The sequence below is a fragment of the Oryx dammah genome, unplaced genomic scaffold (assembly GCF_014754425.2).
Source record: "Oryx dammah isolate SB20612 unplaced genomic scaffold, SCBI_Odam_1.1 HiC_scaffold_18, whole genome shotgun sequence".
In the NCBI taxonomy this organism is placed as follows: domain Eukaryota; kingdom Metazoa; phylum Chordata; class Mammalia; order Artiodactyla; family Bovidae; genus Oryx; species Oryx dammah.
Window position 1 is genome coordinate 93,109,742 of NW_024070202.1, and position 14,501 is coordinate 93,124,242.

Below are 14,501 nucleotides of genomic sequence, written 5' to 3' on the forward strand. Positions count from 1 at the left end.
GTCCCTAAAACACCAAGATCACACAGCTGATAGGTGGCAGAGAGAACTCAGAGTTCTCTTCGAAAAGACACTTCTTGTCAAAAAAGAATTTTTTTTTTTTTTCGATTTCAGACTCCAAGTTCTTTTCCCTATAAGGATGTCTTTGAAAGTTGCACACGTGTCCCCTGCCCCCATGTTCATCAGGGGTGGGTGTAGCTGCGAACACACACGGGGTGCATGTGTGGACTAATCTGGGCTTCTGAGGGTCTGTGTGTCATCACATACACACTGTTGTCCCGTTCCTCAACCCCAGGCATGGGGTCCCTGTGTCACCAGATCTTAGAGTGGCCCACAGGGTGCCTGAACTCTCAATATCCGCAAAACCACGAGGAAAGGGGATGCGATGTGGGGACTGAGTCCTTTCTCCGGGCTTCTCAGCCCCTGCACAATTGCACAAGGATCCACAGAAGCCCCCGCAGAGGGGCCACAGGCTGTGCCTATGATATGTAAGCACAGGACTGGGATGGGACTCCTCCTCCTGCCCACGGCAGGGTTTCCCAGGCAGCCCAGGGTGTGGCAGGCAGGGCAGCCCAGGGATGCAGGCTCAGGGAGTGTGTAAGGTCCAGGTCTGAGTCCCCACAGCTGCCACCACCCCAATTCTTGGACACTGACCTCTGGACCCCACATTGCAAACAGCCCCACCACCACCCCAGCACCAGGAGGAAGCACACATACACACAAGGAAACCTCAGGGTGGAGCCTGAGTTTACTGTTTCCAATGCAGCACAGTTGGGGTCTTTGTGGGAGCCATGCCCAGCCTCCCAGCACCCAGGCACTTCATGTCCCAGTGAGTCCTGGTCGTGTCATCCTGGCTCAGGTTGGCCCCTGGGGCTCCTGGCTGGGGTGGTGCGGAGTGCTAGGCAGCCGGTCCCCAATGAGCAGGACGGCGGGGCAGGCCTCGGGTGAGATACAGTGGGCCTCGTGCTCCACCAGGCCCGCCGGGCACTGGCAGCCGGGGATGCAGGGCCGCACACAGTGGGCTGCCAGCTCCGCCAGGGGGACGTGCTGGTTGAAGCAGGTGCGGGGGCAGGGTGGGCCACACTCATCAAACACGAAGCCGCGGTCCAGGGGGCAGCCCACCACTGCAGGCGGAGTGGAAGGAAGGGTCACCGTCCAGTCCCCAGGCTCCCCCCCAACCCCGTGACCCTCCCTGAACCTTTCCTGTCCAGACCTGAGCCCTCCCTCCGTGTCACCCCCTCCCCAGCTTGCACCGGGCACTACCCCCTCACCGCAGAGTGTGGGGCCCCGCCAGGCCGGTGTCACCCCTGCCTGGCGACAGTGGCTAGAATAGGCTTCCAGGGCGTCACAGAGGCAGGCGTCAGAGGAGGAACCGGGCCCGCAAGCACAGAGGTCATACACGCAGGCAGCAAAGAAGGGGTCTGGTGGCACCACAGCATGGCAGCGGCTGAACGGGGTGGACTTCAGCACCGCACACCGGGCGTTGGCCTCACGCCTGGCACGGTACCCTGCTGCCCGACATGGATCCACCTCACGGCCCTTGGAACAGGGCCGACCAGGTCCTGGGCCCTCTGGGACCTAGATGGGGAAGGCGGCCCTGATATGACAGCATCCACTGGCAGCTGACCTTTGTGTGTTATGTTCTTCCAAGAGCTTTGCACCAAATGTTTTGTTGTAGCCTCAAAAACTTCCTTACAAGAACAGCAAAGAAAGCATCAGCTACTTTTCCTTTGCCCCCATTTTACAGATTGGCAAATCAAGGCCCAGAGCAGTTAAGTGTCTTGTCCAAGACTTAGAGTCAGTGAATGATGAAGCAGGCCTTGGGGATTCAGTTGAGGAGATCCCTTCCAACAGTTGCCCCCCCCGCCCCCCCACCCCAGCACTGTAACAGGCAAGAAGACCCCAAACCTTCCTGAAAGCCCCAAAGCCCAACCCCTCTTTTCCTTACCAGAGGGCTGCTCTGAGACTCAGGCTCAACTGTGCCTCCCCCAACCCCTCACTTCTGTGCCACTCACCTGCCAGCTATTCCCAAACGCAGCCTCAGTGGACCGGAGCAGTTCCTCAGGGTCCTGCAGGTCATCCTGGGCAAAGCCATTGAAGTTGCCACAGAGCCCACACATGTGGCCCCGGTAGGAGCCAGGCACTCTCACCTCCACCTGGGACTGCCCATCCCACAGCACCTGTGCAGAGAGGCAGGGACTGGAGAACAGGAGAAAGCCAAGGGCCCCAGGAAGCCCAGGGCCCATCTCCGTGGTGTGTCAGCATGCCCCCTGCAGGAGGGGAGGAGAAAGGACAGGTGGAGTGCCTCATGGAAGGGAGGCTTGCTCTGGCCAAGGCCAGGAAGGCACCTGCGGTGTCAGCCCTGGGCAAACACGGAAGACGTGAAGAGATGAACACAGCTCCCTCAGGAGGGCACCTTCTCCCGTCATCATCCCTGAGCTAGGCTTCCCCGTGAAATGCAACCCACTTCCAGAGATTCACTCCCTCACGGGCATTCAGGCCTTACAGAGGACAAAGCACAAATAGGGTCTGTATCCTAAGTTTTTGTGTGTGCTAAGTCGCTTCAGTCGTGTCTGACTTTGTGCAACCCCCATGGACTATATAGCCCATCAGGCTCCTCAGTCCATCGGATTCTCTAGGCAAGAATACTGGAGTGGGTTGCCGTACCGTCCTCCAGGGGATCTTCCCCACCTAGGGATCAAACCTGCGTCTTCTATGTTTCCTGCATTGGCGGGCAGGTTCTTTACCACGAGTGTCACTTGGGAAGCCCCATCCTAAGTGTAGATAAGCCATATTTCGTGTACTTACAAATGTGCTTGTGGCTGGAGGCAGGGGAGTGAATTACTCTTAGACATGGGAACTGGAATCTCTGAAACCATCTAGGAGAGGGTAGTTGACATTGCCTTCCCCTTTCCCCGCTTGAGGGATGGGAAAGCTGAGGCCCAGAGGACTGGCTTCCCTGGTGGCTTAGATGGTAAAGCGTCTGTCTGCAATGTGGGAGACCTGGGTTCGATCCCTGGGTCGGGAAGATCCCCTGGAGAAGGAAATGGCAACCCATTCCAGTATTCTTGCCTGGAAAATTCCATGGATGCAGGAGCCTGGTAGGCTACAGTCCATGGGATCAGAGTTGGACACGACTGAGCAACTTCAGTCACTCAGAGGACTGGCTTAAGATAATGGCCTAAGAGCCCCAGCACATCCGTGGCTGGAAACTAGGCTCAGAACTCCTTCATCACACCTGGAGTTTTCTAGCCCTGATTCCTCTTCCCTCTAGAATCCAGCAGAACTCTCTCAGCTCCTTGGCCCCATGGCCTGGTAATACCCTTCCTACAGAACAGGCCCGAGGCGCCCCCTGCCCCCTTCACTGGCCCTGGCCGCACCTGGAGCCCCGGGTGGGAGTGCAGCACCACCGTGCGTCCCCGAAGCTCTACATAGAACAGCGGTTCCTGCAGGAAGGGCAAGGCCACAGGGCGCCCGTCCACCTGGAGAAGAGACGTGGGAGGAGGAGCGAGGTCGGGACAGAGAAGGGGACAGCGCTGACCGACCGGCCCCCCGATCCTTGGCTCTACTGACCGTGGCCGCCCCGCCCTGCAGCAGCCGCACGGCCACGTCTCCCAGCAGCACAGCCACCTCCTGGGTCCAGGACACGCCGCTCCTGCCCCGGTCATGGTTGGTCACGTGCACGCTGCGGGTGGGAGGCCCCGGTGCAGGGGTCAGCAGGGCTGGGTGTGGGAGGCGGGCAGGGAGAAAGGCAGAGGGAGCGGCGCACCTGAAGTCCCCGCCACGGCAGTCCTTGGCCAGCACGTAGCTGCAGCTGCCCTGAAAGTGCAGCAGGCGGCCGTCGAAGGTGCGGTAATGAGGGTCTCCGAAGGCCATGCAGGAAGCGGGCCGGGGCAGGCAGCGGGGACAGCAGCTGCCGGGACTCAGGGCGGGGGCCTCGTCCTGGCCTCCGCCCCGCACAGGGTCAAACCCGCCGCCCTCCCGGCCGGGCCCCATGCTGAGCCTCCCCGGAGGATCGAGCCTCCCCGGGAGCCGGGGAGGTTCCCGGGCCTGCTGGAGGAGGTCAGGACGCCACCTCGTGGCCATGTCAGACACTGCACGACCCGGGGGAGCCGGGTCTTCTACTTCCCCGGTGCTCCAGGTGGGCCGTGCCACGTGCCCACCCATCCCACCGCCCCAGACTCTGGCACTCACAGGCCCACAGGAGAGCGGCGGGCAGCGCTGGCTCTGGCAGCGCACGGTGCCTGCCACGCAGGAGCAGTTGGTGCAGGCGTCCACGTCCCAGCGCTCTCCGGAGGCCACCTGCCGGCCCTGGTGCGCGCACGACGGGGCGGGGGCTGAGAGGACGGGAAGGGGCGAGACAGAGGCCAGTCCCTCACGTTGGGTCTCGCTCCGTGCCCCCGACCCCCAGCCCCATGGCCCTGGCCCGCACCTTGGCACCTCTCACAGCACCTGCCAGCCTCCCGCACCTTCGACCAGCCGCGCGGGCAGGTGAGCGCCTGGCACTCCTCCAGGCGGCACTCCACGTGGCCCCGCTGAGGACGGACGTCATTGCTCTAGGGACTTCCGGTGGGGTTTGGAGTCCCTGGCCCCACGCTTCTGCATCAAGGACTGGGCAAGCAACCCTTCTCCCACCAGGGCACCCACTTCATGATCAAGTAGGGGGTGAAATCACCTTTAGCTGCTTGCCCTCACACAGGGGTACCTCTGCCCTCTTACCCAGGGGGGGCGCCTTTTTCTAATTACCTCAAAGACCCCATATTCTCTGGCCAGTGTCCTGAGGCCCTTCACTTTACCGTCTGTAAAGTCCTCCACCCCACCCCCTCCCCCAGCTCACATGGCAGGTGCAAGTGACGCAGGCGTTGCTGGGGTCCCGCCAGCTCTCTCCATCTGCCACTGTCCGGCCCTCAGCCTCCACCACACATTCTGAGGACAAAGAAATGGGGACGGGGAAGCACTGTCATTCTGGCTGCATGAGCTCACTCTGAAGGCCCAGGGCAGGGCGGTGCCCACCCCATCTAATTAGTACCCCGAGGGTGTTAATTTCCTCAACCAGCAGCACCATGGCCGACTAAATGGCAGACCTTACGCCAGCGCCCAGGATATCCAGAGCGTCCCGGAAACTGAAAGAGCCAGAGGCTGGAACTTTCCTCTGGCCTGGCTGCCAGCTCAGCAGTGCGATGCCCTGCTAAGTGGGCCTGGGGTCCCTGAGCCCCCTGGTCGGCCCTCGAGAATCCAGGCTCCATTCCCTGCCTCCCTCCACCTCACGGGTCCCTCCTCTAATGGTCCCTCCGTTTCTATAAAAGAACAAAGCCTGCATTTGGAGTGCACACCCCAGGTTGCCCACTTGGCCCATAGAGGCCACACCTCCTGTCTCCCTCCCTGCTCATGTCTTGAGGATGCAGAACAAAACTGGGCACGAACCCTGGCACACAGGGCAGCAGCTCCCTGGGGGTATGTAGTGTTCAGGCAGGGGACAGCTGAGCTCAGGACAGGCTCGGTGAATGCAGAGCCAAGTCAGGTCCTGTGAAAGGGCATAGAAACAGCACAGGAAGAAATTGCAGGGAAGCCACAGGGCCTAGGTGGAATGTGACATTCAGGATAAGTGGGCGAATGTTGTTGGGGGTGATTTGGAAGCCTGGAGGTGCTAAACAGAGGAGTCACAGCTACAGAGGAGGAAAAAGAGGGGGCTGGAGGGGTCCCCAAGGAAAGAGGGCTCACCCGGCACCGGCAGGTGTAGCAGGGGTCTGGTGGGGTCAACTCAGACCCCAGCAGGTGCTGTGTGCAGTGGCTCAGCTCCTCTGAGAAGACAAAAATGCAGCGTGGGAGATGCTGGGGGAGCAGGGACGAAAGCCCCATTGACTGCCTGCCCCCTCACTGTGCCCCAAGATTTCTTGAGCCCAGGATATACTTATAGCCCTGACACCTTCAATCCAGGGAAGATAAATCCTTTTTCCTTTTGTTTCAGCCAAGAAAAGTTTGGACTTTTGACAAGGAACCCTGCTAAGACGGGGGGCCTGGAAATGGACAAAGTGTGGCTTCCTCAGCCTGAGGTCTCTAAGAATCATAGGACTGCCTGGCCTGCCCCTCCCACTTCTGTTCATTTTGTCTGGAAGGAAGCATAATGAGCCAGGTACCCCTGTTCCAATCCTGGCTCCAGCACTCAGAGCCTGTGCCATTTTTGGCAAGTTAATCAATTTCTCTGAACTTCAATTTCTTCATCTGTAAAATTCCTCATCACTGGGTAACTGTGAGAATTAAATGTGAAACTTTATTAAAAGCACCAAGTACAGTGTGTTGCATACAGTAGGTGCTTAATAAGAATGGAAATAGTGACGGACTTTAAATTTTCTTAGGTTCCAAAATCACTGCAGATGGTGACTGCAACCATGAAATTAAAAGATGCTTGCTCCTTGGAAGAAAAGCTATGGCAAACCTAGACAGCATATTAAAAAGCAGAGATATTACTTTGACAACAAAGGTCTATCTAGTCAAAGCTATGTTTTTTCCAGTAGTCATGTGTGGATGCAAGAGTTGGACTATAAAGAAGGCTGAACACCTTAAAGGCTGATGCTCTTGAACTGTGGTGTTGGAGAAGACTCTTGAGAGTCCCTTGGACTGCAAGGAGATCCAACCAGTCCATCCTCAAGGAGATCAGTCCTGGGTGTTCATTGGAAGGACTGATGCTGAAACTGAACCTCCAATACTTTGGCCACCTGATCTGAAGAGCCGACTCATTAATAAAGACCCTGATGCCGGGAAAGATTGAAGGCAGGAGGAGAAGGGGACGACAGAAAACGAGATGGTTGGTTGGTATCACTGACTCAGTGGGCATGAGTTTGAGCAAGCTCTGGGAAATGGTGAAGGACAGGGAAGTCTGGTGTGCTGCAGTCCATGGGATCGCAAATAGTCAGACTTGACTGAGTGAACAACAGCAGCAGTATGTGGCATACAGTAGGTGCTTAATGAAAAAGTGAAAGTGAAAGTGAAGTCGCTCAATTGTGTCCGACTCTTTGCGACCCCATGGCCTGTAGCCTACCAGGCTTCTTGGTCCATGCAGTATGTGGCATACAGTAGGTGCTTAATGAAAAAGTGAAAGTGAAAATGAAGTCACTCAGTTGTGTCCGACTCTTTGCAAACCCATGGCCTATAGCCTAGCAGGCTTCTTGGTCCATGGGATTTTCCAGGCAAGAATACTGGAGTGGGTTACCATTTCCTTCTCCAGGAGATCTTCCCGACCCAGCGATTGAACCCGCATCTCCAGCGTTGTAGGCAGACGCTTTACCGTCTGAGCCACCAGGGAAGTAGGTGCTTAATAAGTTTTATTATTTTTCTCTCCCCCTGCAGCACATTCTAGCAGGTGTTGGTAAGGATAGCTCTCCCCACCTCTGTAGCTGGACCACTCAGTGCCCCGCTGGTCCTAGGATCCCTGTGTTCAACAAGCCAAGCAGCCTGCACAACTGCAACCCTGTAGCACCACCTGCTGGACAAGAGGCAGCAGGCTTCAGCTCAGTTCAGTTCAGTCGCTCAGTCGTGTCCGTCTCTTTGTGACCCCATGGACTGCAGCACACCAGGCCTCCCTGTCCATCACCAACTCCCAGAGCTTGCTCAAACTCATGTCCATCGAGTCTGTGATGCCATCCAGACATCCTCTGTCGTCCTCATCCTCTGTCGTCCCCTTCTCCTGTCTTCAGTCTTTCCCAGCATTAGCATCTTTTCCAATGAGTCGGTTCTTCGAATTAGGTGGCCAGAATATTGGTGTTTCAGCTTCAGCTTCTTCCTTCATTCAGTCCTTCCAATGAATATTCAGGACTGATCTCCTTCCGAATGGACTGGTTGGATCTCCTTGCAGTCCAAGGGACTCTCAAGAGTCTTCTCCAACACCGCAGTTCAAAAGCATCAATTCTTCGGTGCTCAGCTTTATAGCCCAACTCTCGCATCCACACATGACTACTGGAAAAACCATAACTTTGACTAGATGGACCTTTGTTGGCAAAATAATGTCTCTGATTTTTAATATGTTATCTAGGTTTGTCATAGCTTTTCTTCCAAGGAGCAAGCGTCTTTTAATTTCATTGCTGCAGTTACCATCTGCAGTGATTTGGGAACCCAAGAAAATAAAGTCTGTCATTGTTTCCATTGTTTTCCCATCTATATGCCATGAAGTGATGGGACCAGATGCCATGATCTTAGTTTTTTGAATGTTGAGTTTTAAGCCCACTTTTTCACTCTCCTCTTTCACTGTCATCAAGAGGCTCTTTAGTTCTTCTTCACTTTCTGCCATAAGGGTGGCGTCACCTGTGTTTCCCCTTAGGGCCATACAGGTCTCACTGGCTAGGGCGTAGGCTTCTAGAACAACCCAATGGACTCAGGAAAGGGCTGGGACTGTGGAGGAAAGCTGGCTGGCCCTTCTGGTGTCACTCTGGGGGACGGCAGCCCTGCCCTCTTGACCACCCTACCCCAGTCCGGGGACTCACCGGCACAGGTGGGGCAGCATTGCTGGGGCCCTGGGGTCAGAAGCTGGCTGGCGGGGCAGCCCACCAGGCGGGGGCACTGCCGCCGGTGACAGCGCAGGCTAGGTGTCCCCTCGGGCTGCAGCTGAACGAGAGTAGAGGGTGGGATCCGGGCCACGGAAGCCAAGAGCCACCCCCTTTCTCCTGGACTCCAAGCACCTCTTGTCTGCTTTGTGCAGGTCAGACTCCGGTCTAAAGAGAGATTCAACCTCTCCCCAGACTTGCCCCTCATCCCCGTCCCAGTCCTCAGAGATGGCCTATGGGGTGCCTGCTCCTGTAGTCACTTGGGCGCGAGCCTTTGTGTGACCTTTGAGCCTTCTGCAAGCTCAAGGCATCTTCCCTCCCCAGACCCACTGCCTAATCTCCTGATCCATGACATCATTTGCCTGCTCAAAACCCTTCCATTGGCTCACCGTTCTTTCAAACAGACTTTCCCCAACAGGGCCCCCGACCACTTCCCAGGTGCCTCCCCCCAGATTTCTACCCACACCACCCTCCACTCCAGCCGGGCGGGCCTGTGCACTGCCTGCCCCACAACCCCAGACTTCCTGGCCCTGTTGGCTCTTCCCCTGAAGCCCCTGCCTCACTCCCTGGCCTCAGGGACACACGCCTGTCCCTGACCCCACAGTGCCTGCTCCCCACAGTGCCCAGGCTGCCCCTCCACGGTGCCCTCCCCTACCTCACAGACGCAGACTTCGCAGGGGTCTGCACCGGGCTGGAAGCTCTCTCCTGGCTCATACTTCCGACCCTCATGCTCACAGTCTTGTTGGAGGGTACGGGTGGAGTGGGGTAATAGTAGAACAGAACCAGGGAAATTTCAGACTGGCCGCCATGCCAGGGGTGGGGTTCTCTGCCCCCCGGACCTCTTGCCCTAACCTCAGAGATTGGAGTGTGTATAAGAATGGGGGCCACCCAGTCCAGAGCAATGGCAGGAAGATGCTGACTGGCTCTGCCTCCTTGCCACCGCCACCTCACCCCTCCCCAGGCATCGAGGGCATACCAGAGCATCGAGGGCAGCAGTCACTGGGCCCCTGGTGGGGCTGGGCACAGGAGGTGACACACTGGATGCGGTCACAGGTGATGACACCCTCATGGCACAGGCAGGAGGAGCAGGGGCTGTCAGGGGGCTTCCAGCTACTGCCTTCGGGGTGCTCCTCCCCATGAAACAGGCAGCCTGTGTGCAAGGTGGGCAGGGGTGAGCTCTGAGTCTGCATGTCTGTCCCGACCCCCTGCCCCACCCTGCGTGGTCAGTAGGCATGTGGGTAACCAGGAGGGGCTTCCTCAGGGCTGGAGTAGGAAGCTGGGACAGAACCCCTGTGTGTGCTGGAGGGGAAAGACACTGGGTCAGGGTCAGAACACCCAGGTTCTAATCCTGTTCCTGCTTGCTTGCTAGACCCCGAGCCAGGCAGCAAGCACTGTTCGCCACAGCCCAGCACCAGCAGCAGTACCGGGCCTGCGGCAGGAGGGTAATACACACACGTGACACTAGCGGTAAAGAACCCGCCTGCCAACGCGGGAGACACAAGAGACACGGCTTGGATCCCTGGGTCTGGAAGGTCTCTCGGAGGAGGAAGGGGCAACCCACTCCAGTATCTTTGCCTGGAGAACCCCATAGCAAGAGGAGCCTCGCAGGATACAATCCATGGGGTTGCAACGAGTCGGGCAGGACTGAAGCGACTTAGCAGGCATGCACAGGATGAATGAAAGGTTCCATCACTAGCCATGTGCCCAAGGTAACTCCATCTCTCCAACCCTCAATTTCCTTACCCATTAAATGGAGATTTCTTCTGTCCTGCCTACCTCCCAGGCCAAGGAGACACTGATGGTTCTTATACCAGCTGGGGCACTGTATGGGGTGAGGGTCTTCTTAATAGGCTAAGAAAGACTCCTATTCTAGAACCAGGCAGCCTAGATACAAATCTTGACTCTGCTGCCTATTGGCTAAGTGACCACAGGTAAGTTATGTTAACTCTCTGTACCTTAGTTTTCTAACCTGTAAAATGGGAATAATTAATCATAATACCTACCTGATGAGATGTTATGTATAAGGTGCCTAGCTCAGGCTCTGGCACATGGTATATACTCAATAAATGTTAGCTATCATGATTACCATTATGAACCACAGCCTTTGACTGTGTGGATCACAGCAAACTGTGGAAAATTCTTAAAGAGATAGGAATACCAGACCACCCGACTTGCCTCCTGAGAAATCTGTATGCAGGTCAAGAAGCAACAGTTAGAACTGGACATGGAACAACAAACTGGTTCCAAATTGGGAAAGGAGTACATCAAGGCTGTATATTGTCACCCTGCTTATTTAACTTGTATGTAGAGTACATCATGAGAAATGCTGGACTGGATGAAGCATAAGCTGGAATCAAGATTCCTGGGAGAAATATCAGCAACCTCAGATATGCAGATGACACCACACTTATGGCAGAAAGCGAAGAAGAACTAAAGAGCCTCTTGATGAAAGTGAAAGAGGAGAGTGAAAAATTTGGCTTAAAATTCAACATTCAGAAAACTGAGATCATGGCATCTGATTCCATCACTTCATGGCAACTAGATGGGGAAACAGTGGAAACAGTGACAGCCTGGAAATCAGTCCTGAATATTCATTGGAAGGACTGATGCTGAAGCTGAAACTCCAATACTTTGGCCACCTGATGCAACGAACTGACTCATTGGAAAAGACATTGATGCTGGGAAAGGTTGAAGGCAGGAGGAGAAGGGGACGGCAGAGGATGAGATGGTTGGATGGCATCACCGACTCAGCTGGCATGAGTCTGAGTAAACTCTGGGAGTTGGTGATGGACAGGGAGGCCTGGCGTGCTGCAGTTCATGGGGTCTCAAAGAGTCGGACACGACTGAGTGACTGAACTGAACTGAACCGAACCAATATGAATGGGGTGTGGTTAGGAACAGGATAGCTTTGAGGAGATTCCAGTAAGAGTCTAGAATGAGAAATGGGCTGAGCAGGCCAGGGGCAGGAACAGGAAGGAAGAGATGAAGGTGGGCATGGTGAGAGCTCAAGTCCTAAGGTGTGGGCAGGCCAGAAGGGTGGACAGGGAGATCGGAAGGTTGGAGGAGAGCTGAGGGGAGGGCAGTGGGGCAGATGGAGGGACACAGGACCCAGCGATGGAAACAGGGGGGCAGCCCCATCGGCCCGGCGCACCTCTGCAGCGAGGACAGCAGCTCCCCTGCTCCGTGACCTGGAGCGGGCAGGACAGGGGTGGGCAGTGCTGCCGCACACAGCTGATCTGGCCGGCCTGCAGGAGAGGCAGGCTCAGTGGCTTGCTCCCCCCGCCCCCCAGCCCCTCGCCACCTCCCTGCCACACCTCACAGCGACAGTGCGTGCAGCTGCCTGCGGGCCCCTCGAACTCCTCCCCGTCCTGGTACTCCTGGCCCTGAGAGAGGCAGCCTGTGGGCGACACGTGTCCTGGGTGAGGGTGCGGGGCTGAGCCACCTTGCCCCATCCGACCTCAGGCCTGGCAGAGAGGGAGGGAGGAGGGGCAGAGAAGCGCCTGGGGGCAGGCATGCGCGCTCACTGTGGCAAACGGGGCAGAAGCAGGGTCCTGAAGAGGGGTGAGGGCAGAGAGCCGGAGGACACGGCTTCTTCCGGCAGCGCATGGAGCCTTCCTGGGGGAGAGAGGTCGCCCGGCCATGCCCCGACTCCCGTGCCATCACACCCTCAAACAGGGCTGCACATGGCCCCGCCATGGGGGTACCCGTACTGACCCCTCCCCGGCCCCGGGAGACCTGAACCCAATCCTGCTCCCAGGGGATGTCACAGGCAGAGTGCAGCCCGGGAGGAGGAACAACCTTCTTTCTGGCCAGAGAGGAGGATCAAGGGATGAAGGGTTCCCAAGCCCCCAGAGGGCCACCTCACCTGGCAGGTGCAGAGCGAGCAGGCAGGGTCTAATGGGTCAGGAAGGGTCTCTCCAGGGGCGGCAGTGACCCCATGATAGAGGCATCCTGGCGGTAAAGGAAATGCAGTGGAAGGGGCCGTAATCAGTGGAGCCTTCCACCCACCCCGCCCTCCACACACACACACCGGGCCACACACCACATCCGGGCCTGGGGTCCTCTACCAAAGCTTAGCTAACAGTCCGAAAGGGAGAGGTGAGTGGCTGGGAAGGGGAGAGACTTGTGTGCGTGAAGCAGGGGAGGACTGAGAGTGAGATCACAGACCACAGGCCAGGGTGGGAAGAGGATGTGAGGGAGGGGCACCTGGAAATGAAGGTGAGAGGTGGGCTGGGCTCGGGAGGGTGGATGAAGGAAGCCAGGAGGGAGGGAAGGTACTGGGCGTGCTGGGCGACTCAAGGGCCCTGGGAATCACTGAACGGCTTCGAGCCTCGTGACATGTTTGAGGGAGGCAGGGTGACAACCAAAGGACGTGAAGGTCTGGCCACACAGACCTTCTGCGTATTTGGTGAGTACGACAGTCAGCGTGAGGTGACAGCAGAGACCCAGAGGAGGCTGAGTGTGGGGTGAGGAACCCGAGGAGAATCCAGGGTGTGGGCTTGCTGTGAGGCTGTCTCAGGGGAGGGTGACAGTGACTAGACCCACTGACAGGGGCAGTGGGAGGGCAGGTCTACCCTGGCAAGTCGGGCAGCAGTGCCCAGCTCGGGTGAGCGGGTGGCTGCAGCCCAGGGGCTCACAGGGCCGGCGGCCGCAGGTCACGAAGCCTCCGAGGCAGGTACACAGGTTGCAGGGCTCGCGGGGATCCGGGAACTCCTGGCCGCTCAGGTAGGACTCCCCCAGATACTCACAGCCTTCAAGAGAGGACAGGGAGGCCAAGGTGGAGGAGCGGAAATCAGAGAAGAGACTGGTCATCTGGCTCTGAGCTTGGACCTGGCCTGAGCTCAAGGGCTCAAAGACCTGGGGGCAAAGGGCAGGGCTCAGTCCTGGCAGTGTGTGTGGGGGGGTGGTGGTGCGCAGGGGGATGGATGGACTGGCCAAAGGACAGACTTTCTCCCCTTTGATCTGCAAAGAAGCCCCCTGTCCAATCTATAGGGAAAATCCACCTAGAATTTAGTCTGGGGCTTTTTTTCTTATAATAATAAATATCTTTGACCCACACCAGGGCAGTAAATTGGATGGCATCACTGACTCGATGGACATGAGTTTAAGAAAGCTCCAGGAGTTGGTGATGGACAGGCAAGTCTGGCGTGCTGCAGTCCATGGGGTTACAAAGAGTTGGACATGACTGAGTGACTGAACTGAGGACAGTAAAGGGGCTTCCCTCGTGGCTCAGATGGTAAAGAATCTGCCTGCAATGCAGGAGACCTGGGTTTGATCTCTGGGTTGGGAAGATCCCCTGGAGAAGGAAATGGCAGCCCACTCCAGTATTCTTGCCTGGAAAATCCCATGGACAGAGAAGCCTGGCAGGCTACAATCCATGGGGCCGCAAAGAGTCGGACATGACTGAAGAAACTTAGCATGCACGCTGGGCAGTAAAGACTTTGACCCCGTCCTCCCAGCCCACCCCCCAGTCCCTGCCCCTCACCATCACAGGCAGGGCAGCAGTCACCCCGGGCAGGGAAGGGGCACTGGGCAGGTGCACAGACCCTGGGCTCACAGCTGACGCTGCCCTCCCAGCAGAGGCAGATGTGACACCTGGCAGTGGGCGAAGGGAAGCGCTCCCCGCTGGCGAACTCCTTCCCCTGGTACAGGCAGCCTGGGGGTGGGGGCAGGCGAGGGGCTGGGGGCTCGTGGAGTACCAGGAGCATTACCAGGTCATGCTGCCCTCCCAGCCCTAAAGCCCAAGCCATCCCGGAGACCACCCCCCATTCTGCCAGGCCCTGTGGATCAGGTGGTGACTGTTTCCCCATTTTCTTAGTGAGAACCCCAATGTGGGAAGGGCAGGCCAGGAGGAAGTGGGGAGAGGAGGTGGCACCCTCCTGGAGATAAAGAGGGGTGTGGAGGAAGAGGGGCACCAAGAAGGCAAGGGGTGGAGTAGGAAGAAGGGCGGACAGGGCAGGGAGGGGG

At 57.3% G+C, this 14,501-nt stretch overlaps 1 protein-coding gene across 1 annotated transcript in view; it reads right to left on the reverse strand.

Moving 5' to 3' along the window:
- Positions 1–727: 727 nt before the first annotated feature.
- LOC120877334 (kielin cysteine rich BMP regulator) overlaps positions 728–14,501 on the reverse strand; it is a 29,931-nt gene continuing 16,157 nt past the window's right edge. The window contains exons 22-41 of the mRNA XM_040259602.1: positions 14,020–14,190; positions 13,109–13,285; positions 12,400–12,485; positions 12,059–12,149; positions 11,849–11,931; positions 11,686–11,779; positions 9,511–9,684; positions 9,190–9,272; positions 8,475–8,595; positions 5,719–5,798; positions 5,422–5,521; positions 4,835–4,923; positions 4,430–4,532; positions 4,192–4,334; positions 3,767–3,939; positions 3,571–3,682; positions 3,378–3,479; positions 2,013–2,177; positions 1,269–1,575; positions 728–1,121 (exon numbers count right to left, since the gene is read on the reverse strand). Coding sequence (XP_040115536.1) covers positions 853–1,121; positions 1,269–1,575; positions 2,013–2,177; positions 3,378–3,479; positions 3,571–3,682; positions 3,767–3,939; positions 4,192–4,334; positions 4,430–4,532; positions 4,835–4,923; positions 5,422–5,521; positions 5,719–5,798; positions 8,475–8,595; positions 9,190–9,272; positions 9,511–9,684; positions 11,686–11,779; positions 11,849–11,931; positions 12,059–12,149; positions 12,400–12,485; positions 13,109–13,285; positions 14,020–14,190 — 2,723 coding nt within the window. The 3' untranslated portion in view covers positions 728–852. The remainder of the gene's footprint in view (positions 1,122–1,268; positions 1,576–2,012; positions 2,178–3,377; positions 3,480–3,570; positions 3,683–3,766; positions 3,940–4,191; positions 4,335–4,429; positions 4,533–4,834; positions 4,924–5,421; positions 5,522–5,718; positions 5,799–8,474; positions 8,596–9,189; positions 9,273–9,510; positions 9,685–11,685; positions 11,780–11,848; positions 11,932–12,058; positions 12,150–12,399; positions 12,486–13,108; positions 13,286–14,019; positions 14,191–14,501) is intronic.